Raw genomic sequence first — 22674 nt, 5'->3', positions numbered from 1 at the left:
ACTGGGGTCACCGTGCGGGGGCACCACCCGCTCCGGGTCCCACATTCCGTCCTCGTCTCCAGGACACTGGTGTGGCTGCGCTAATCTTACAAATAAGTCACGTGGGGCTTAGGGAGGGGATAGACAAGCCCAGTGTCCCACAGCCTGTAAAGGGAAAGCCACCCCCAGGGGAACATGTCCAGGCAGGCCCTGGGGGACGTGAGCTTCAGGGCTATAAAGGGAGCTCCCGTTTACTGAAAGCACGTTCTCCCTGGGTCCTGCAGGACGGGCTGGGGCCCCCTGCCTCAAGAGGCTCGTAAGGGACGTGGCAGGCGCACGGAACTTTCTAAGTCACGGGGAATAAGCTCCAAGTGGTGGTCAGACGTATGGCTGTGGGCTCCCAGATGGAGGAGGCTGGAGAGGACTCTTCTCAGCCTGGGAGGGCAGTGACCTCTGTGTAGAGCCCATGGACCTGACCTCTGGGTCATCCCTCAGTTGGTGACGGTCAGCAAGGCCAGGGAGGAGGGCTCTACCTCAGCCTAGCGGGAGAAAGACGGCCTGTCTGGGGCCCAGATTGTTGATACACCAGGTCTGGGGCCTCCAAAACATGAGATCAAACTACAGCTTCAAAACCAATAAGCATTTGGACTTCCCTGGTGGCGTAGTGGTTAAGAATCCGCCTGCCAACGCACGGGACATGGGTTCAAGCCCTGGTCCGGGAAGATCCCACATGCTGCAGAGCAGCTAAGCCCGTGAGCCACAACTACTGAGCCCACGTGCCACAACTACTGAGCCTGCGCACCTAGAGCCCAAGCTCCGCAACAAGAGAAGCCACCGTGATGAGAAGCCTGCACACCGCAACGAAGGGTAGCCCCGGCTCTCCGCAACTAGAGAAAGCCCGCGCGCAGCAGCGAAGACCCAGTGCAGCCAAAAATAAATTAATTATTTTTAAAATGGCTGCTTAATTAGAAAAAAAGATCAATAAGCGTTTAACTGGTGAGCTGTCACTTAACCAAAGCGTACACACAGGAAAGCGCACGGCTTCGGTACGGGTGGCTCTGTGAATCTCTGCCAACTGAGCGCAGAGCGCCAGCCCCCAGATCAGGAACAGAAAGTGACCGGCTCCCGGTGGCCCTCAGGCCTCGCTTGTGTCTGTCCTGCTCCCCAGGGCAGCCCCTGTCCTGACCGACCTGTGCTTCTTATAAACGGAGTCGGCACGCCCTTCGGCCCTCCCCGCAGCTCATGTTCACGGGGATCATCCGCTGCTGCTCTGGGTCACGGTCACTGCTGTGAAGCAGCTCTTTCACGACGACCCTACGATGCAAAATACAACGTTCCGTCCCCACCGTCCTCATGTCCAGCGTTTACAAACGTGGAAACCACGTGTGGATTCGTTGTCTCCCTGCCCAGGAGTCCCCACAGGTGATGTGATGACAGAAAGTAAAACTGACGGTAAAGAACTCCGATCTATGTGGTCGTGGTGCATTTAATGTGTACGGGTGCTGAAGGGACGTGATGTCGCTGTCCCTGGTCAAGGGGGCACAGGCCCTTCTGGCCCCTCAGGATTTGCAGATGGGAGTGGGAGGCCTCGGGGGTCCCAGGGCAGAGGGAGCGCAGAGCGGGGGCGCCAGGAGCCGCTGCAAGCCTGGACTGTGCGGAGGTGTCTCCTGAGCCCTGAGCCTGAGTCTCCCAGACCCCAGGTCCAGGTTGCCCACAGCCAGTCCACCCCGAGCTGTGATGCCGTTTCTTCCTGGAGTCCAGGCTGCCCTGGAGACCCTGCAGGCCTCACTCGTCACCTCTTAGCACGCAGGGCGTTCTGCCGCCCAGCGCACCCAGAGAAAGAGTGAACGGAACTTACTCATCCTAACAACAGGCTTTTTACTTGAGGGACCACAAAATAACCCTGTTACCTCGCAAAGCCTTAGGGTGTTCGTTTGCTTCCCCTGGTGAGGCAGGCAGAGCTCAGGGGACTAACGTCCCCTTCATAGAAGAGGAAACAGGCCCAGGGACGCTGGCCCAGAGCCACACGGCACGGCTGCGGCACAAGCGGGGCGGGACCCGGCCTCCTGGGGCCCAGCCCACGGGGACATCCCAGTGTCAGAACTGAGGACCCCGTAAACAGCCGGACACGGGGGCTCCGCTGTGTCATTCAAGCTTCAGTGATGCCTCCTAGGATCTCACGTCTGGTGCCAGGGCTGCTGGGCCGACGTGCTGATGAAGAGAAAGTTCTGATCCATGGAAGCTCGGATCCCAGAAATGCTGTGAGGGTCACCCCGTCTGGGGCCGGCTTGGTTAGAATATGGGGCTAATGAGAGCGAGGCCACGGGGCAAACTATGCCTCAGTGACCCCAGCAAGCGTCCCGCAGCCTGACTGGTCATCCTCTGGCTCAGCAGAGGACTGATGTCACTGGCCAGCGTGTCAGCCCTCTCGGGGACGCACGTCAACGCCAATGAGCTGCCTGACGGCGGATCAGCAGGGCCCCATGTAAGAAAGGACTTCACGCCCTTCAGCCAACCAGTTGGAAGTTTCATGACTGGTGAATTAATAAAAAAGCACTCTGGCATTTATCAAGTGGTTCTGAATCTCTGGGCCACAAATGCCACCCCTTCCACACAAGGCCATTAAAATCCCACCCTCTGCACCTCTGTCAGAAAGAAAACTTCACCTGGGTCTCCATGACCAAGGGGACCCCCGGTGAGCCTAGTGTGTCGTTCTGGTCGAGCCTAGTGCCTCGCATCCCTGCATTCTGGGGCCTGAAGTTGTCCTGGAGGACAGCTGGGCCGTGGGGACAGGTAGACGTACAGAGCAATGACCACACATTAATCACCTAAATCTTTATATCGATGCCACAAGGTAGGCATGACCACTCCCAGTTCGCAGATAAAGAAACTACGGTTCAGGGCTTCTTTGGTGGCGCAGTGGTTGAGAATCCGCCTGCCAATGCAGGGGACACGGGTTCGAGCCCTGGTCCGGGAAGATCCCACATGCCGCGGAGCAACTAAGCCCGTGCGCCACAACTACTGAGCCTGAGCTCTAGAGCCCGTGAGCCACAACTACTGAGCTTGCGTGCCACAACTACTAAAGCCCGCGTGCCTAGAGCCCACGCTCCGCAACGAGAAGCCACTGTGATGAGAAGCCTCTGCACCGCAACAAAGAGTAGCCCCCGCTCGCCGCAACTAGAGAAAGCCCGCGTGCAGCAACGAACACCCAACACAGCCAAAATTAAATAAAATAAATAAATTTATTTTTTAAAAAAAAGAAACTACGGTTCAGAGAGGCTGAGTAACTTGTTCAAGGTCACCCAGCTAGTAGGTGACAGACTTGGGATTTGAACATGGTCTGATGCCCAGGTTCCCACTCTTCCCCCCTTTAGCTGCATGTAGGCAGCAGTTGCCCACAGTCAGGCCAACTCCCACACTGCCCTCCGGGGACTGTGTGAGCCCGAACCTCGGCGCCCGCCTGCCCCAGCTCCCGGCCGGGCAGGAGCGGGGGTACCCAGGGTTGGTGCCCGGACCCCACAGCCTCCCGCCTCAGTGTCTGCCTGAGGCGGGAGGCCCAGCCGATGCAGCTGGCAAGTCAGGCATGAGGACTGGCCCTGCCAGCTCCACCTCCGTCCAACCACAGCGTCAGCAGAAGCCCAGGCTGCCACCCACCCTCCAGGTGGGCAAGACAGGACGCTTCCCTCCGCCCTTTTACAACCAGCCGGGGTGCCCGCTCCAGGCCAGGCTGGTGGATTTGAGAGAACCATCGCATTTGGGACTCAAAACAAAGGCTGGTGAGGACAACCTGCCCCACAGAGCCTGGGCAAGGCGACGTCGCCTCGACCCCACGGCCGCTGTCCAGAGGGCGGTGGGGAGAAGCTCCCCCAGTGTCAGCCTCCCACCCACCAGAGCCGCACATGAAAGCCTTCATAACTGGTGTATGTGCATATGTGTGTGTGCGTGTGTGTGCCTATATGTGTGTGCATGTGTGTGTGTGTGTGCATTGTTGCATGTGTGCATTGTGTGTGCATGTGTGCGTGTGTATAGAAAGGAATCAGATTAGCGTTTCCCTAAGTTATTCCCACAGGACGTTCTTAGGTGCTAAGTGACAAAGGAGGTCTAAGCTTTGGAGACTCTAAATGAGGTTAAGCACTTAGCGTTCATCACTCAGGACCCCCAGAAGCTTTAAGTGCTCGCACACATGGCAGCAGAGAGAGCGAGAAAGAGGGAGGAGGTGACGTGAGTCCCCCGCCCCAACCTTGTCTCCCTGCAGGGAGCCAGTCTGGGCCCGTCTGCCGCAGCCCAGGTGAAGGGAGATTCTGAGGCCCCGGGCAGACATCCCCCTGGAGCACGTTAGTGGCAGACCAGCCAGGCATGGCCTGAGGGGGCCTCTGCCTCAGCTGAGAGGGTCCCATGACGGGACAGCCTCCCAGGGGAGTTGGTGTGTCCAGGTTTTAGCCAGCAGGAGAGGCTGGTGGGCAGGCTGCGGTCAAAGGGGGATTCAGGATGGGGCCCGAGCAGACCTGCGTCATTATTTACAGAATTTGAGACGCCCCCTCCTCTGTCCCCAGTCAGCCTGACCCGCTGACCCAGATTCCCAGAATCTCCATCTTGTCGGGGTTGGAACAGCAAGAGGGACCTCGCTCAGTAATTCTCAAGCTGTAACGTGCATGTGGCCCCTTGGAATCGGGTTAAAACGCAGGCTCTGAGCTTCTGCGTTTCCGCCAGCCCCCGAGGGGTGCTCCTGCCGCGCGGCTGTGGGCCACACTTAGCAGCGAGGTCCTAGCCAGTCCAGGAGGGCTCCCTGGAAGAGCAGACCTACTAGAGAGGGGAGACCGGAGGGAAAAGATACCAGGAAGCAGAGCTGGGGCTGCAGAATTACAGGAAAGTGGGGAGAGCCTGACAGCGAGACCTTTGGGGGCCCGGACTTGAAGCAGGCACGGGGTGGGAGGCCCAGAAGGTGGACGCCAAGGCCGAGCAGCTGGCCAAGTCTGCCCCGGACCCCACGGGGAGGGTGACAGTAATTCACCTGCAAGGCCTGGGCACCCCACCCAGATAAGCCCTAATTCCTTGGAAGAGGGGTGTGCCGTCAGCTCCCCCCGCGGCTGGGGGCTGCAGGGCAGGGCAGGGTGGGCCCATCTTCCCATGACCAGCGGTCCCAGGCTTGACTCAGGAGAGAGAGAGCAGGAAGGAGGGGCGGCCAAGGCCCGCCCTGTGCCCTGGGCTGGGTGAGGGGAGCCTAAGCTGCGGGAATCTGCGGGGAGGCAGAGGGGAGCTGGGCACCCCCGGGAAGGAGAAGGACAGGGGACACACACAGTACCCGAGATGCCAGCAAACACTCCCAGGCCTCCCCCAGCTGCTGCTCCAAGCTCTCAGATCTAAATATGCTCGTTTCCTCCTCACAATGACCCAGTGGTCACGTCACCCCGTTTTACAGACGAAGAAACGGAGGCACAGGAAGGGCACCGAGCAAGTCTGTGGTACAACTGGGACTAATCCAGGGCGGGTGGCTTCAGAGGCTGTGCACTTAACAACGGGCTCCGGGGCACCCAGGGGCTCCCCACTCCCCATCTGCCCCCCACCCCGGCCCAGCCCCGGCCCAGCAGGTGCAGGATGGGGTCTGATGGCCCGAACAACGGTCCCACTGTCGGCCGGCAAGGCAGCCCAATCTCCTTCCTGGGAAAAACGCCTTTCCTACTGGTCCCCCCAACCATTCACTCAGGGCCCTGTAGCCCTGGCCTCTCCATTGCCAGCAGCTGAAAACTCTGTGAGTTCCCTTCCAGTGATAAATTCTTCTGAGTGTCAAATATCCAACTGCCCCGGCCCCAGGGCCACGAATCTCTCTGTTCCTTTCCCAGCAGCAAGGTTCTCTCTGACCTTTTTAGAGCACTGGGGATGGGCGACCCGTCCAGTGCCAAGCCTCGACTCCCTGGGGATACATGGTCGTTCATTCATTCATTCACTCAACAAACAGTTACTGCACACTTTGTGCGCCAGCCACAGTCTTGATGCTGGGGATTCAGATGGGAATTCGGCAAAAAAGACAAATCCTGGGTCTCTTAGAGCTTACAGTGAATGGAGAGAGACAGAAGAAAACCAAGATAAACAGTGAAAACACACAGTATGCAGACAATGAATAATAAAACAGGAAAGGGGCCGGAAGCGCCACGGGGAGGGGAGGGCACAGCAGGGTTAGCCTTTGTGCCAGGGATGCCCAACTCCAAGAGGCGAGGTTTCCTTATGAAAGTCTCATTTTTATCTCAGTAACGGCCACAACCGAGCCCCAGGGAAGCCCCTGCCCTGCAGGGTGGTGGGTCAAGGTGCCGGACTTAGCCGTTTTAGTTCTTTCAACCGTCACATCTTAGCCATGAAAACTCCACCCTAACCCACCTCAAACGCCTGCTTCATATTCAACTCACAGCTCCCCGCCTTCCCCGCCGCCAGCACGCATAGACCTGGGGGACAGGGCCTGCGCTCCGCCACCCCCACGCCTCTTTCCACGCGGACCCCACTCGTGGGGGTGGGCCAGGGGAAGGAGACAGCGGCTCTTACCTGGTCCCATGGGTGTCAGGACATTCCCCTCCCCTCCACGGAGAGGCTCCATCGGGTCCTCTGCTTCATCGTCCGCAGGCTCAGAGGGGCCGGAGGGCGCGCGAGAGGTGGGCCGTGGAGGGGACAGTCCAAGCAGCAGACTCACCGGACTGCAGCTCTGGGCCACGCTGTGATGCGCCCACTTCTCTTCAGGGACACTAAACCATGCCCTGGGACCCCACGCTCCCAGCCCCCCAGCTTTCCACAGTCAAGCCCCCCAAACCGCCTTCTCTTGCCTTGGGGGAGGGGTAGCTACTTTGAGCCTTTCTAGAGCTTACGGTGACCCGTCCCCATCCTGTCCCCTGCAGCTGGTCCCACAGTGCCCTACACGCACCTCGACCTCCGTGGATGGGAGAAACCCTGGAAAGGCCAGGCCTCCCCAGCCGTGGTAGCCGAGGCCCCGGCCAGCGGCCCAACTGTTTCTTCCACCCCGTCTCTTCTGACTCTGGGAGGACCTTGAGCCCCATCACAGCCCCCCGTCCAAGCTCCCCCAAGCCCCACCGGCCACACGCAGTCACCCCTGGGCCCCCTCCTGGGTCTGGGGGTGTCCGGGGCACACACAGGTGGTGTGGTCTGCCCCACGGAGGTCGCGCCCAGGGTAGAGGCCTCGCGGGCCCTGGATCATGGCAGGAAGCCTGTGGCTAGAGCAGCAGTGGTGGGAGTGCGGGCACTCTTTCCAGTCCGGGCCACAGGAGCCCTCATGGCAGAACGCAGGATGGCTGCATCCCAAAGCCCGCGGCTGAGCCCAACTGCCTGTGTGTTTCTCCTGTAGCAAGACGGTCCTGGTGAAGGAACCCGCACGGGCTCAACTTCTGGGGCAAATGCCCATCTCGCTGTGGTGCGTCTCTGAGCAGCTCTGGTTCGGAGCAGCTGGGTCTGGGGGCACGTCCCTCGGGCGACAGACGGCTCTTCCCACCAGGCCCTCCCGGGTCTGGGGTGATGCTGGAGGGACCAGGTGAGGCGGGCCTGGGGAGCGGATCAGAACCTGCGCAACCCGCAGGGCACTCTCGCCACAAGATTCTACACCAACGATCTCAGAACCCCATCGCTTCACCTCCTCCACCCCCAGCCAGGACCTCAGCTGCCCCACCTGCTGCCCCACCGTCGCCACGGTAACAGCCTCCCACCTGGTCTCTCCACATGCCTCCTGGCAGCGTCACAGCCAAAGTGATCTTTTTTGAAACGTAAACCAAAATCTGTCCTCCTGCCTGAAACCCTCGGCGACTTCCCATCACACGGAGGAAGATCGACCCCCTTCCCCCGGCCCCCAGGACCCTGCCGGCCTCCCTGACTCCTCTCCCACCTCCTCTTGCCTGACTCTTTCAGGCCCCGGATCACACCAACCTCCCTGCCCTGCATTCCCTCTGCCCACCGACAGCTCCGCTCTCCTCCTCTGGGGACCCCTGCTCACTCTGGGCGCCAACCCAGCCATGGCTCCCACATTCCACATGTGTGTGTCTAAGTGTATGCATGTGCGTACCTCTATCTGCATATTAGTATCTATCTATTCATGGGCTTAATGTGTTTACTTTCTCTCTCCCTGGTCTGTGAAGACCTGGAGCTCCCGCCCTGTGGCCAGTTATGACCCTGACAACAGTCACTACCTGCGCTGGGCTCTGTGCTCGCTGCGTGTGTTGGATTCGCGGAAGGACGGATGAGCCTCACGGTAGAAGGACCGGTCATCAGTCAGACCCGGTGCTCACGCTGATGTCACGTGAGTGAGGCGAACATCTCGACCTTTCAAGATCAAAGTTGTCCTTTTTCTAGTTTCAGTTGTTAGGGGTTGATTCAGTGCTTGGACTGTACAAGCCAGGACAGCTATAATGGGACAGTTTTGCCTTATTTGCCCTCCCCGTCAATATTTTTTTTTTTTTGCTGTATGCGGGCCTCTCACTGTCGTGGCCTCTCCCGTTGCGGAGCACAGGCCCCGGACGCGCAGGCTCAGCAGCCATGGCTCACGGGCCCAGCCGCTCCACGGCATGTGGGATCTTCCCAGACCGGGGCACGAACCCGTGTCCCCTGCATCGGCAGGCGGACTCTCAACCACTGCGCCACCAGGGAAGCCCCTCCCCGTCAATATTTGATGTTCAGATGATCAAATCCTGTACCAGACAGGCTGGATGAGAATGATCTCTTCCTCCATCCATTCACCATATGGGGCTGGACACTGGGCTCCACAGATGACTGAGCCAGGGCCCCAGGAAGCTCCCAGGGTAGAAGGAGAGAGATGAGAAAACCAACCAGCACAGCTGAGTGGGGTGAGGCCGATGTTAATCTGAGCAAGGACAGCGGCAAGACCTCAGGCTCACCAGCCAGACGGCCGGCAGGGTGCCCGGGGAGCAGCAGACACATGTGAGTGTTATTTTACGCTCGATTTCCCACCATCGGTACTGCTGCACGCAGACTTTGCATCATATAATCAGAAATTATTCAAACCTTTGTTGGCTAAAATACAGAAGCAATTGCTTAAAAACACACCTTTCTTGGTTTCTATCAGATACCCAATTTGGTACAAAGCGTACCAGGCAAACAATTTAAAAATCGTAATCAAAACAACAGAGGTCCTGCCCTGCGTGGCCTTGGATGAGTCACCCAACTTCCTTGAGCCCCAGTCCCTCACGTAGAGGGTGTTATTTACGTGGGCCCTGACGCGGCGTGGGACTGAGCTATCGCACGTGAATTACGCATGGCGCCCCAGCGCACAGCAAGGGCCTCATGTTGATCTGACATCATTTGTCTGTGTCATCGTGGAGCTGGCTAATAAGTTATGCCCACTACTCACCGCCTGCCCTGGACCCCAGAAGGTAGGAGTTGTGGAGCCAGAGGGGTGACTACGTCAAGTCCAGAGGAAAAAAAAAACGGCTTGGCCATTAGCACCGAGCAGAAATGAAGCGGCCCCTCCCTTCATTCTCAGCAACCTGCACCTGTGGGCTGCTCCTCTGGGGAACTGGCAGGGGAGGGGTGGGTGGGGGGAGGGAAGGAGTGCGGCAGCTGGTGCTGAACAGGGTCTCCCGACCCTCCCCCGCAAGCCCAGCACGTGATCTCAGCCCCATCTCGGCAGTTCTCAGCCCCGAGCCTCCAGGGCCTCACACCCCCTCCAGCCCGCCCTCCGCTTCCCTGAAGAGCAGCCCTGCCCGCCTCCTGCGGGGTGCCAGTGCCCGGGCCCCACTTTATGCGGAAACTGCTTTGGGACTGGGGCTCCCTGAAGCTGTGCAGCGCAGCCGGTCTGCGGAGTGCCGGGCCTCGGGGCGGGGCTGCCCCCTGGGGCCTGGGCGCTTAGCGCCACGTGGAAACAGTTTTCTCCTGCGTCTTCCAACGAGAGCCATTTAAATTCCTGTAGCCATTGGGGTGGAGGCTGAGAACCAGGGATGAGCGGGTGGGTGGAGCTGAGGCTCCAGGGAGGGTGCTGCGGAGGGCGTGGGGTGCCCAGACCTGGCGTCTGAATCACAGGCCCAGAGCGAAGGGCCTTCAGCGTGGGGCTCTCAGGGAGGCATCGCCCGGGAGGCCACAGGAGCTGGTCTTCCCCGCAAGACTGCTGGGGAAACCGTGACTTGAGCGAGGCCCCGAGGGATGGATGGGAGAGCGGGAAGGGGCATGGACGGGAGAGCGGGAAGGAGGGCCGTCCAGGGACAGGGAGGAGAGGGCGGCGGTGGGAGAGTGTGGGATGTTTGGGCAAACGGAAGAGCTTGCTCCATCTGGCTGGACTGCGGGGGCTGCAAGCGTTCCCTGGGGCGTCCCTGTCACCCCAGCAATACAGGGCAGCCAGGCCCAGCCCCTCCACCCTGGGGTCCCTCTCTGTGCAGTCGGGGTGACCCAGCAGCAAAGCAGTGACAGGTGCTTCCTGATTCCCCCCAACCACGTGGTCACAAGGATGGGCTGTCATTGCCCCGAGAAGGGGGAGGCCCCTGACTGAGTCCCTGCCCTTCAGGCTGGCTTTCCCCTGCTGAACAGGGCACATCCCCTGTCTGGTCCCCCAGCTCCCAAGGGGGCAGAGAGGCTGCCAGGAGGGGCTGCTGTTTCTGGGCTGGTGGGGAGGGAGCAGAGCCCAGCTCTGCCCTCCTGCCCTGCATCGACCCAGGCCACCCCAGAGGGCTCCCAGGGTTCCCGGGGGGCGGGGGGGCTCTGAAGTTGGGGAGGTTTAGGGTGCTCCCAGCAGCAAGGCCCGCGAGCTAGCTAGGCAGTCCTGGCTCTGGAGCCGTAGATCCGGTTCAAACCCCAGCTTTGCACTTACTAAGTGAACGGCCCTCAGACAGCGCCTAAACCTCTGAACCTGTTTCCCTATCGACAGGGGATGTGGCCTGGGGACCGTGGGCGGTTGGCCAGAGAGGACACATGTAAAGCGGCCAACACAGGCGTGCACGGGGGCAGAGTGAGGAACACGTGAGGGCGTGTTGTGTGTGGGGAAAGGGGTGAGCCTGCCCTCTCCCAAGCATTTCTCCAGTTCACGCTGTCTCCGCCCAGGTCGGCCTGGTGGGCGGGCTGGACTTCCCGGGGGAAGGGAACCCAGAGAGGCCAGTGCCACGGCGACTCCGCAGGGACACAGACACCTGGGCCTGTGGGAGAGTTTGGCCAGGAGGAGCACCACCAGCCCCCCCCCCGGCCCCAGGGCGGGCCCTGCCCTACCCTTTCAAGAAACCAGCCTGCAGTATCAGGGGTGGAGCCCCAGCTGGGAGCCAGTTCTGCCGCTTCCTGTGGGCAGTGGCACTGACCCAGGCCAGCTCCAGGCGGGGCCAGCCAGCAGCAGCAGGGCGGTGCTGCCCCCAGCCCCGGGGTCTCTAAAGGAGAAGGCCTGACCTGGAACCCAGAGAGAAAAGAGGCTTCTGGGGGCTCCGTAGACCCTGCACGAGGAGGGCCAGCCAGGGCCCAGCGCTGCTGACCTGGCTTCCACACACCTTGAGCCCCGGAGGGGGCCGGTGACAGGTTACAGCCAAATTAGCAGAGACAGCGGCCAACATCCGTCACACACTTGATGGGCAGCGAGCACTGGTCACCGCGCAGGTGCGGCTCTAGGTTTCAGATGAGGGAACTCAAGCACAGAGAAGGCAAGTAACTTGCCTTCAGAGCCACAGAGCTGGGAAGTGCAGGGCTGGACTTTGACGTGCTCTCCAGCTGGAAGCGCTGGGTTTCAAGGCAAGCAGGCCCCAGGAGAACCCGTTGTCGTCTCTTAGCTTTTCCACCTTGAAAGCGGGCATAATATGAACCAGCCCTGCCCAGGACGCGCACCAGTGTGGAGAGAGAGCCTGAGGGACGGGAAGGGTCTCCGTCTCTGACCCAGAGCCTCGGAGCCCGGAGGTCATTTTCCCTGAGCACGTGGGTACACAGGGGACCGACAGATCCCCGAGGCAAGGGGTGTGGCCAAAGCAGGGCAAGGTGGGGCCCGGAAGGATTGGGGCGCCTGGGGTACAGGGGACGCTGGGCACAGCAGGGGTCAGGTGTCTGATGGGCAGCTGGTCAGGACACCCAGGCCGGCTTCTGGCCATCCCCCACCTTTAGTGTCTGGTTCTGGCCCTGCTGCGTGGACAGCACAAGAATGATGGAAGGAAGAGCTGAGGGAGAGGCGGGTGTGCCCCCACCCCAGGCACCTCCACATCCTGAGTCCATCGAAGGGTTTCAGTGCACATGTCGTGGTCCCCCCGCTTCCCAGGAGAGAATGGGGAGAGCGCACACCCTTGCCTTGGACTTGGAAGGGCCCCCTGCCCTAGGCTCTGGGCCCTGGCCCTCACTCACTCTCTCCTTGGTGAGCCCGCCTGCCCAGACCCTTCGCTTATGGGTGGTGCTAACGGAAGGGCACACAGGGGCCTGCTGGCCTCCAGCCAGAGGCGGCACTCGGGTCAAGGGTAGGGCTCGTTTCACGATGCCAGGGTGGGGACTGGACCACCTGCCACAGTCAGAGCACAGCCAGCTCTGCATGGGGATGGCGCTGGGGCACCCGAGGGCCTCTCCTGGGCACCGGGGGACCTCAGGAGAAGAGAGAAGCGGGACCTGGCCTCAGGGAAGCTGCCCTCCGCGTCCGCCTCTGCACGGGGTTTTCAAAGGCAAGACCATGCCCACTGAAGCAGAGAGACGGGCATGAGGACCCTGTCGGGAGGGGAGGTGCAGTGCTCGGCACGGAGACCTCACCATCATCCCATCCTGCTGCCCCAGGGAGATGCTGGGACACAGGAAGCAGAGCCTGTGGGGACTTGGTGGTGGTTGGAAAATTCTGGTGTCCACTTCTGGGCTCGATGCCCCTCTCTCTGGTGGCAGGAGAGGGGACCATTACGGAGGAGAGGCTGGGACACTGGTGCAGCTGTCGACTGGGGAGCGTGAGGTGGGCCGTGCCCAGGAGCTCTGGTGGGTCTCTCGGGGGCAGTGGTGAGAGCCCCCGTGGGCCCGACGTCCTGCCACCTGCCTCCCTGCCCTTTCAGGCCGGTGCCGGGGGCCCTCCCGGTCCCACCACAAGCCCTCGGGCTCCGTGAACGCGTCAGGCTGGCCCCTGCTACCAGGGCCTGTGTCTGTGCTGCCCCTTTTCCCTCCCTGCCCGCCCCCACCCCGACTTTCTCCTCCTCACTCTCTGGGGCCTGGTGAGGACACCATTTCCTCCAGGAAGGCCTCCTACCTGCCGGGGCGAGGGCGGGGGGCCCTGGTCTGTGCTGCCTCAGCCCCCGTGCGCCCCTGCCATCGCGCGGAGCTGGACCCTTCTGCTGCTCTGCCTCTCCCCGACGGGGCTGCACACTCCTGAGGGTCGGGCCGCCCTGTCTAATCACAGCGCCCCTGCCCGGCACAGCAGCTACCATACATTTGGGGCTCAGGAGACATTTACTGAATGACTCAGTGAATGAACAAGGAATGAGGCCAAGACCCCAGGCCCCACCCCTCCCAGGTGCCCTGGGACCATAGCCTCTTCATCTCAGCGTCTACCACGGGGCTCGGCACACAGCACATGACGAAGAGGCCCACACGTCTCTCGAGCATGGAAGGGCGACGCCCAGAGAACAGGAAACTTGCCCTCCGTGCGTAAGAGGTGGCGAGACCGTGACAGTTACCGGCCAGGGTGTGCAGAGCAGGGAGAAACGAGCTCACTCTGCCTGGAAGAGGGTGGGAGGCAGTGCCCCTTCAGGTGGAGGGAGAACTGAGCAGAGGACCCCGGACGGAGGGACAGCTGCGTGCAGGGGACCCCAGAGAGCAGGGCGGCCCGCCCCCTCCCACGCGGCTTCCGCGTCCTCTGCCGACTGGACCAGGGCCCCGTCCTCTTCAGCTCAGGGACCCTGCGACCCCGGCTCGCAGTTCAAGCCCAAGAGGACCTCCAGATGGTGGGGGGAACCGGGGCATGCAGACGGGCCCAGGCCTCTGAGGCGCGAGAAGCCGCCTGATGAAACTGGCCTCCTTCCTCCACCTGCTTCTCGCACCCTGGCCCAGAGAGGAAGACAGCAGGTGTGCACAGAGGCCTCATCGCTCCCGGGAGTGACTCACTCGTGAAGCCTGGGGGCCATGAGGTGCCGCCAGGGGCTCCCATCACAGCCTCTCTGCCCTGCAGCCCAGGCTGGGGAAAGCGTGGTCATCCCCGGGCCGCGCCCTCTCCCCACCGGGAGCGGCCAAAAGCCCTGGTCCAGGGGCCTGTGTCCCTGAGGGCTGCTGTCCGCCCCGAGTCCCTGCGAGGCCAGGGTGGGCCTCAGTTTCCCTCCCTCTAAAGAGAAGTGACAGGATGCCGTGGGTGCGTGGTGGCCTTTATTACTGGCTAGGGGGGACGTGGGGGCGTGGGGGCGTGGTGGGGCACGAGTGCGGCTTCCGGCTGGGCCAGCTCCTGGTGTGCGGGCGGGAGCGGGCCTCCAGTGCTGGGGGACCCCGGGAGCCGGGGGTGTGCAGGGCGGGGGCACCGCGAGGCGCAGATCCCGGGAGAAGGCAGCTGCGGCTCTACTTCCAGCGCCCGGTGACTTTGGCCTTCCCGCGGGTCTTGGAGCTGCAGGAGAAGCAGGGCCCGGTCAGACAGGACGCGGGGCAGCCCTCCACGGTGGGTAGGTGGGGGGCGTGGGGGGCTGCTGAGGGCTGAGAGGGGCGGGGGGCCACCTGGAGCTGCCTCCAGAGACTCAACAGGGCAGCAGCCTCAGGCAGGGGTGGGTGGGGGTGGGGGTGGGGAGCTCTTGGACCCTAAGGGAGAGGAGGAAGGGGCGGGAGGCCTGGGAAACAGGCAGGAGGGGGAAGGGGGCGGGGGGGATGGAGCTGGGATGCTCACACTTTCTGGTTGTCATTGATCCTGTTGCGGAGAACGTTGATCTGTAAGAAAAGGAGGCCAGAGAGAGTGACCCCGCGGCAACCACTGGGCTCAGGGCCCGGCTGGCCTGGGGATGGGACGGGCAGGACCGGGACCCCGCTACTTCTCCCGGGACCCCACACTAGGGCCCCGGGCCATCACGGTGAGAAGTAAGCGGCTGCGTCCCCGCCACCACCTCCGCCGGGAGGCCTGGCCCGGTGCATCCTGGTCCCCCCGTCGTGCGAGCTCAGTGGGCTGAGCTGCTGCCTCGAGACCAGAAGTGGGGAGACCCCAGGGCTGGAACCCCGGGAAGTGTCTGCTCAGCCGCAGCGAACCCTCAGACTCCAGAAGCACCAGCCAGACCAGCGGCCACACGAGCGAGGCACAGGGTCACACGACGGCTCACCTCGTATTTCTGCTGCTTGAACTTCTCCTGCAGGTCGAACTTCTCCGCTTCCAGGTCGTAGATGGTCTGCCGCAGCTCCTTGGCCTTCTCCCTGCACAGGCCGTGGGCGGGGGCAGTAAGGAGGGGCCTCACCTGCCTCCCTGCTGCTCGGGACCGCTCCCCTTCCCGGCCCTCCCCCCACTCCAGGCCTGCCAAGGCCCCCCACCCCGGCTGACTGCAGTGCCCGGGACTGAGGACGGGGCACCGGCGCCGCCAGGGCACAGCCCCGAAGCGCGGAGGGGTGGGGGTCGCACCAACATCTTGCGCAGGTGGGGAAGGGGAGCGGGGCTCTGCCGCCCCGGCCAGCCCGTCGCGGTCCCGCCAAAGCCGCCGACGGAATAAGTGGGGCGGCAGCGCCCCCTGGCGGCTCAGGCGAGCCGGTGCCCCTGCCCTCGGCCCGACGCCCCTCCCTCGCGGGTACAGCCCCAGCGAGCGGGCAGCCACCTCAGCTGGTCTTCGTTCAGGTGATCGATGGCCAGCACTTTCCTCCTCTCGGCCAGAATCTTCTTCTTCTTCTCCCGCTCCGTCTGCCTCTTCCCAGTTTTACGCTCCGTCTGGAGGGGGTGAGAAGCAGGGGAATGGGTTAGTGAACACCCCCTCCTATCCCCACATCCCCAAACCCAGCGGGGACAGAGGCTCGGCCTTGCAACCCCCAGGCCAGCAACTGCCTGGGCTCCCCAGGAAACAGACAGGTGGGGGCTCCCTGGACCCCTGCCTCCCCACATCTCCCCCCAGCCCAATGCCTTCCCCTCCTGGGGCTCCCCAGACTACAAGGAGGAGGAGGGTTTGAGGACTGGCACCCACCTGGGCCTGCAGAGCCAGGACAGCAAGAGGAAGACCCAGAGAGAAAGATGCAACAGTGACAGAGACAGGGAGAGGGGAGGGCACAGGGACACAGGCAGAGACACAGGAAGGAGAGGGTTCAGCCGTGCTGCGGGCCACCTTAGTTACTGGACGTGCGTCCAGGGTGGGGTGGGGATGTTTGACAGCAGGGCCCCCGCTCGTAGGGTCGCCGTGGGGCGCAGGGGCCAGGAGGCTGGCCCAGTTCTGAGCTGGGGACTTGGACATCTAAGAAAATGTTCTGATGTGTCCGCTGCGCAGAGCTCAACTTCCCATCTCTCCGCCCCTGGGAATGGGGTATCTGGTGGGGGTGAGCTCCCAGGAGCAAACCAGCCTGCGTCCAGGCAGCACTTAGCCGCACTCCAGGGTAGCTCGTCTGACCCTCTCAGAGCAGGCAGGGTGGACATTAACCCCATTTTACAGATGAGCAGACTGAGGCTCCGGGATTGCATGAGGCCACACACGGTGGATGTGAGACGGGGCACAGGGCCTGCCGGCTCCACCAGCCAGCGTGGGGCTAGGGCTGGGAGGGGCAGTGGCGTTCTGGGCTCTGCTCACAGCGCTCATCCCAGCAGTCCCTCCCAGGGAAAGCCAGCTGCTGCGAGGGCCAGCTTCGGGTCTGGCGTGAGAACTCAGTCTCGCAACAGCGGCTGGACATCTCTTCCCGGGATCCCGCGCACAGTCACTCCTCACGACCCAGGACGCCTGGAGGCCCCCCACCTTCTGGATGTAGCCTCCAAAATGCATCATGTTAGACAGAGCCTTCTTCTTCCGGGCCTCATCCTCAGCTTTCCTCCGGCTCTCCTCCTCCTCTCGGCGGGCCCTCTCCTCCTGGTTTCCGGCAGGGAGGGAGTGGATTAGGGCTGGGGGCCGGACACCCTGATTTTGGGCTGGCGCTGGCGGTCCTTGTGGCCAAGCACACTGTCCTGGGGATTGAGGGCACTCGGGCATGGGGCCTGGTGGTGCAGTTTGTCGGCCGGGGACACGGGACTGAGCGAGCGGGGTCCCAACTCCTGACAGTGAGGGTCCCCGCACCCAGGCCAGGAACAGGAAGCCCCAGGGGTGGGCGGCATCACTGGGGCGGGGCCCCGGCAGCAGCAGCACAGGACGGGGGCCGCGGCACCTCAGTTCCCGGGGGCGCGCTGTGCAGGGAGGAGGAGGGGGTGCCTTAACCGCTCAGGGCCTTTCTGTTTAGTCGCGCACGCAACGCCCAGCGTCGCGCGGGTGCTCGCCCCGGGCCGAGTCCCTGTCTGCGCGCGCGCGGAGGGCCCGGGCGGGGTCGCTCACGGCCAGGCGGCTCTGCCGCTCTCTTTCTCGCTGCGCCCGGATCCGCTGCTGCTCCGCCCGTTCTGCCCGCCGTTCCTCCTGCGGAGGGAGCGCCCGCTGTGGGACTGACGTCAACGTCTGAAAAGTGTCGGTGGGCTTCTCCGTGTCCCCTGAGTGTCCCCCCCCCCCGCCCCGGCCGCTGCCCTGTGCTGGAGGCAGAGGCCACGTCCTGCCGTCGGCCAAGCAGCACGGGAGGTAGAGGGGAGAAAGGAAGGCGAACAGCCTCTTGTCCCCCGGAGAATGTTTTGGGATCCCGGAGGTCACCGCATCTCCCCTCCGTGAGTGGCGGGGCGGGGGGGGGGGGCCCGGGGGGAGCGAGGTGGGGGGCAGAGATGATGACTCGGCTCCAGCCCTCGGGGGTAGGGTGCTGGGGCCCCAGGGGCTCTTGCTGGACCACCCCCGGCCCCGGGAGGCGCCCGACACCCACGATCCTGTCTTTGAGGGAGATCAGCTCCTGTTCCTCTTTCTTGCGGTTCTCGAAATGCGCCTCAATCAGCGTCTGCAGCTCGTTCAGGTCCTTCTCCATGCGCTTCCGGTGGATGTCCTGCGGGGGGGCGGGGCTCAGAGGCTGCCCACCGCACCCATGCCAGGGGGAGGGGCCTGGGTCCAGGAGAGCAGCTGGGGCCGGACCCAGGACACTGTCGGGCACTGTGTGCCCCCCGCCCGTGACCTCCCCTCCGCCAGGAGGTCCTGAGCTCTCTCCCAGGGGGCCTGCCCTCCCCAAGCCCCCACTCACGTCAAAGTCCACTCTCTCTCCGTCGGGGATCTTGGGCGGCACCAGGTTGGGCATAAACGGCCTGGTGGGCAGAAGGAGACGTGAGCACCAAGCCCTCCCTGGACCAAGGGGCTGCAGTGCTTGGGCGGGCAAGGTCCTCTCCTCCCTGCAGAAACGCGGCCGCCGCTGCGCAGCCACCAGCACGGTGACACCAGCATGGCGTGCGTACAGGAGCCCCCAGGCCGCTCAGCACCAGGGTCCACGGCGCCTGCACGTGCCCTCACGTTTACCCACAGAGCAGGAACCACTCATCTCACTCAAGGAAGCCGAGACTCTGAGACATAGCGCCTGGCTCAAAACCACCAGCCAGGAAGTAGAGAAGCTGCACAGGTGACAGCTTGGCTGACCCACGGGACCTCCCCAGGAGCCCAGGAGGCCACGCTGGTCCCCACCCCCTCCCACACTCGCGTGGGACTCCAGGCCCCGGGCGCTGGGCCTGGGTTTCCCGTCTGCCTCATCTGTGTGGGGCTGAACCGAGACACTGCAGCGCTCAGAGCAGCGGGGGAACGGGGAAGGGGCTGGACTTCCGGGCCGGGCTAGTTTCAGACCATCCACTCGAGCCGGAAGGCACCGCAGGGAGATACCTGCGTGTGCCGAGGCGCCGTCAGCTGGCGGCCTTGGCGTTCCCGAAACCCCCATCCCACCCAGCACCCAGAGCTCCCAGGCAGTGTCGCGTGTGTGGCAACAAGTTGCCCTGTGTGGCCCTTGGTGACGCTCTGAACCCCACGCCGAGGCTGACGCACACTCACTGCTTGGCTTCCCCGAATTTTCCTCCCTCTTCCCCCCACCCCCGGCCCCACCTCAGCCACTGAGGATGGAGTCCTAGCTCTCCTGTAGGGTCGGACAAGGTGTCCACCCAGGGCCACAGCTAGTTCATCATTTTCCTCTAGATGGACACAGTGCTGACGGGGGCAGGGCCCGGAACTGGTGATGGAGTGTGGGTGGATTTCAGCCCCCATCGCCCCCCCCCCCGACCGCACACACCCTGGCAGCAGATGGCAGAGACCCTTGTGCAGTGCACAACCTGTAAAACCATACGTGGCAGTCTCTGCTCGCTGTACCACCATGCACTGCGGTCCTGTCCCAGTTGTCCTCCCGCATGAGCCCTCTGCTCCCAGGGCCTCGCCACTCACCTGGGCTTGGGCTTGGACTCCTCCACTGGGCCATCTGGAGAGAAGGGAAGCACACGGCCACGGGGTCAGGAGGCCTGGATCTGGTCCCACTCTGCCCCTGATGAGCTGGGCACCTGTAGGCCTCCGTTTCCCCATCCACCTGTGAGTCCCTCCCGGCCCCGGGTTGCAGGAACACCCAAAGAAATAAGCCGCAGGGTTGCAAACCCCACACTCCCTCTCGGGGCTGGTCCCCGGGGGAGCCTCGGGAGACGCACGCACGCACGGCCCTCTCGTTCAGCAGTGCTGGCCTCACGGTGAGGAGGGGTCCAGGGCACGGTCCCTGGGGGTCCTGGCCCCAGAGTCCCCTCCCGAGCCTCTGCCTCCTCGGTTGCCCCCAGACCTCCTGGCGGCCCGGGACCAGGAAGCTGATGGGGCGTGACCCTGAGACCCACCGGCTGCGCCCCTCCAGAGGCGTGACTGGGGCCACCTGCGCCCCTGGGGAAGGCCGCCAGCCAACAGTGACCGCAGCAGTGACCCACCCCACGACCATCCATGCCTGGGATCTCCTCCCCCAGACTCCCCACCCTCGAGTGGTTCAGCTGGGCTCCAGGCGCCTCGTGTGTGGACGTGGCTGTGACCACTGCCCTGCCCTGCCCTGCCTGGGCCCTTGGACATCGCCCCTCTCCCCTGGGCACCACCGGGGCAGCTTCTCTGCAAGGAGGAGCCCGACCTCCAAACACGCATGGTCACCGAGTTGTGTCCTGCCTTCCCCAGCCCCTCCCCCGCCTCCCTGGGGTCTCCCCCAAGCTGCTGGAGGGGCTCCCCGGCCCCCCAGCGCCTCCTCCCAACGCCCAGCAGGCCTCACCTTCAGCCTCTTTATCTTCGTCTTCTCCACCTTCTAAAGAGAACGTGAGAAATCAGTAAAGGTCCTGGTTGCAAGCTCAGACCCCTGCCAGGAGCCTCCCCGCAACAGGTCCTCAGCCAGTTGTGCTCTGTGGGGGTCTGGGGTCCGGAGCTGTCTGTCTGCACCTGCCCTGGGCCCCAGACCACCGGGCACCAGAGAGGCACGTGGCCAGCGTTTACTGACAGGGCGGCTGAGAGCTGAGCCCCGACAGGACGAGTGGCCGCCCAGGCTGCAAAGCGCGGCCCAGGCGGATTTCTTGCTGCTGTAGGAGTGGCTCTGGGGCTCTCGCCACCCCGGGCTCCAGGACAGAGCCCCTCGCGCCCTCAGCCTGGGCGGAGCCTCACCTTCTGTGTTGGTCTCCTCCACGTCAGTCCCGCCTCCAGCCTCTTCTTCCACTTCCTCCTCCTGTTCTGGAGAAGTGAACCAGACACAGTGAACACACTCATGCTGGCAGGCAGAGCCCGGGGCGGAGGTGTGGGGAGGGGGCCAGCGACATCCAGGTTCCACGTGAATTTGGGGGTGACTGATGTGACAAGACGGGGGCTACTCTGTTCTTGGTTTAAACCAGAAGTCCGCAAACTATGGCCCAATCTGGCCCCCAGACTGTTTCTAAATAAAGTTTTATTGGAGCACGGCCCAAGCTGCTTTCACGCAACAACAGAGTTCAGCGGCTTCCACAGGGACCAGGTGGCCACAAAGCCTAAAACATTTACTATCAGCTCCTTCTCAGGGGCCTGGAGACCAGCTCTGCACCTGGAGGCCTCTGGGAAGGCCAGGGGGGTGCTGGGCAGCACCAGGGAAGGGGTGGGGGCTGTCTACCGGGCTCTTTCTGTCGACTCAGCCCCCCTTCCCCATCCCGTCCCCCGGTGCGGCACCACAGGGGTCAGGGGAGCGCCTGTCCCGGGCTCAGACCCTGGAGACCCTTCATCTGTATCTGAAAGAGACCAAAGCAGGACTGCGTGTGGGGGAAGGAGCTGCCCCGCATGTGGACGTATGTACGGTCCAAGGAGTCAGGGGGTTTCTGTTTTCATCCACTTGCTTGGCAGGGTGTAGACCCCGCCCCAGTCAGGCACTCCGAGTGGGTAGACACATTCGACAGCGTGGCGCTAGGCACGGGGATCCGCCTGCAGGGGGTGCTGATGAAGACCTTGACTGAGGCTCTACATGTGGTGGACTCCTGGCGGGGGGCTGGAAAGCCTGGAGCTGGGGGGGAGGTGAGGCCAGCACGGAAATGTCCACACCCCGTGCCTCAACCCCCAGCCTCCACATGCAGCCTCCACACTCGCCTCCACCCCTGGCCTCCACCCCCTGCCTCCACACTCACCTCCACCCCCAGCCTCCACCCCCGCCTCCACCCCCAGCCTCCACCCCCTGCCTCCACACTCACCTCCACCCCTGGCCTCCACTCCCTGCCTCCACCCCTGGCCTCCACCCCTGGCCTCCACCCCCAGCCTCCACCCCCGCCTCCACACCTGGCCTCCACACCCCCTGCTTCCACTCTTGTTCTAGGTCTGAGTCCTCTCTGAGGCCTGAAGAGTCCTCTTCTTTTTTTTTTTTTTTTTTTTTTTGCAGTACACGGTCCTCTCCCGTTGTGGACACGCAGGCTCAGCGGCCATGGCTCACGGACCCAGCCGCTCCGCGGCATGTGGGATCCTCCCGGACCGGGGCACAAACCCATGTCCCCTGCATCGGCAGGCGGACTCTCAACCACTGCGCCACCAAGGAAGCCCGAGTCCTCTTCTTTGATCCCTGCAGGACCCTTACCTCAAAGAAGATCCTTCCAGAAGGGGTGAGAGGGGAGGGCTGGCTAGCAAGGACATGGCCAGGTGTGGGGTCCACCTTCAGGCCATCTTGTTAACACCTCTCCCACCCCGTCTGATATTTCAGTTCCCACCTCGCCCAGTGGGCGCCCAACACCCCCAAGGGGAACGCCCCAGCTGCCCCCACATCCTCAGACGTCACTACCAGAAAGTTCCCGCTAAAATTCAGTCCGAGTCTGTGCCCGCCCACCCCACCCCGTTCACCTGCAGCTATGCACACTTGCAGGCCGACATCCCCTCCCAGAGACCCTCCCCCTAATGTCCATGCACGACGTGCTGACGTGATGCTTTTGAGGATCTGCTGAGCCTCTAAGGGGCAGGATCCACCCTTCCCTGGGGCAGAAGCCTGAGGGGCCCCAGGGCCATGCTGGGCCAACTGGGGGCACTGTAGGGACAGAGAGAGGCCTCGTGACCACTGGCATGTGTCAAGTGCTCAGGAAGAAGGGAAGGTTAGGTGCTTGCAGGGAGAAGGGGCACCACGCTGAGGAGACCATGATAATGAAAATGATCAACAAGTAGGAAAAGGGCAAAGATCCGAGGGTCAGAGTGGACCCTCGCCAGGTGACAAGGTCTTCGTGTCTACGTGACGTGTCTCAGATACCTGGACACCTTCATAATCTCATTTGAAAAAGCATTAAATGGAACGCCTTTAGGTGTGGTCATGCTATTA

General features: G+C 62.9%; 1 protein-coding gene and 1 long non-coding RNA gene across 2 annotated transcripts; one reads left to right on the top strand and one right to left on the bottom strand.

Moving 5' to 3' along the window:
* Positions 1–14291: 14291 nt before the first annotated feature.
* Positions 14292–20574, bottom strand: TNNT2 (troponin T2, cardiac type). Its single transcript, XM_060289868.2, has 11 exons — positions 20529–20574; positions 20146–20178; positions 19302–19335; positions 18130–18190; positions 17821–17937; positions 17355–17432; positions 16788–16898; positions 15672–15781; positions 15189–15279; positions 14765–14805; positions 14292–14491 (listed from the first exon to the last, which is right to left on the bottom strand). Exons 4-11 carry the CDS (start codon positions 18181–18183, stop codon positions 14446–14448), a joined length of 648 nt encoding a protein of 215 aa, XP_060145851.2. The 5' UTR covers positions 18184–18190; positions 19302–19335; positions 20146–20178; positions 20529–20574; the 3' UTR covers positions 14292–14445.
* Positions 17344–22674, top strand: LOC138842931 (uncharacterized). The gene is made up of 2 exons (XR_011377926.1): positions 17344–17671; positions 21757–22674. It is a non-coding gene; the product is annotated as an uncharacterized lncRNA (long non-coding RNA).

Source organism: Globicephala melas, chromosome 1 (assembly GCF_963455315.2).
Source record: "Globicephala melas chromosome 1, mGloMel1.2, whole genome shotgun sequence".
Lineage (NCBI taxonomy): Eukaryota > Metazoa > Chordata > Mammalia > Artiodactyla > Delphinidae > Globicephala > Globicephala melas.
Note: the sequence above shows the minus strand (reverse complement) of the source record. Positions and strands in the feature narration are given on the sequence as shown.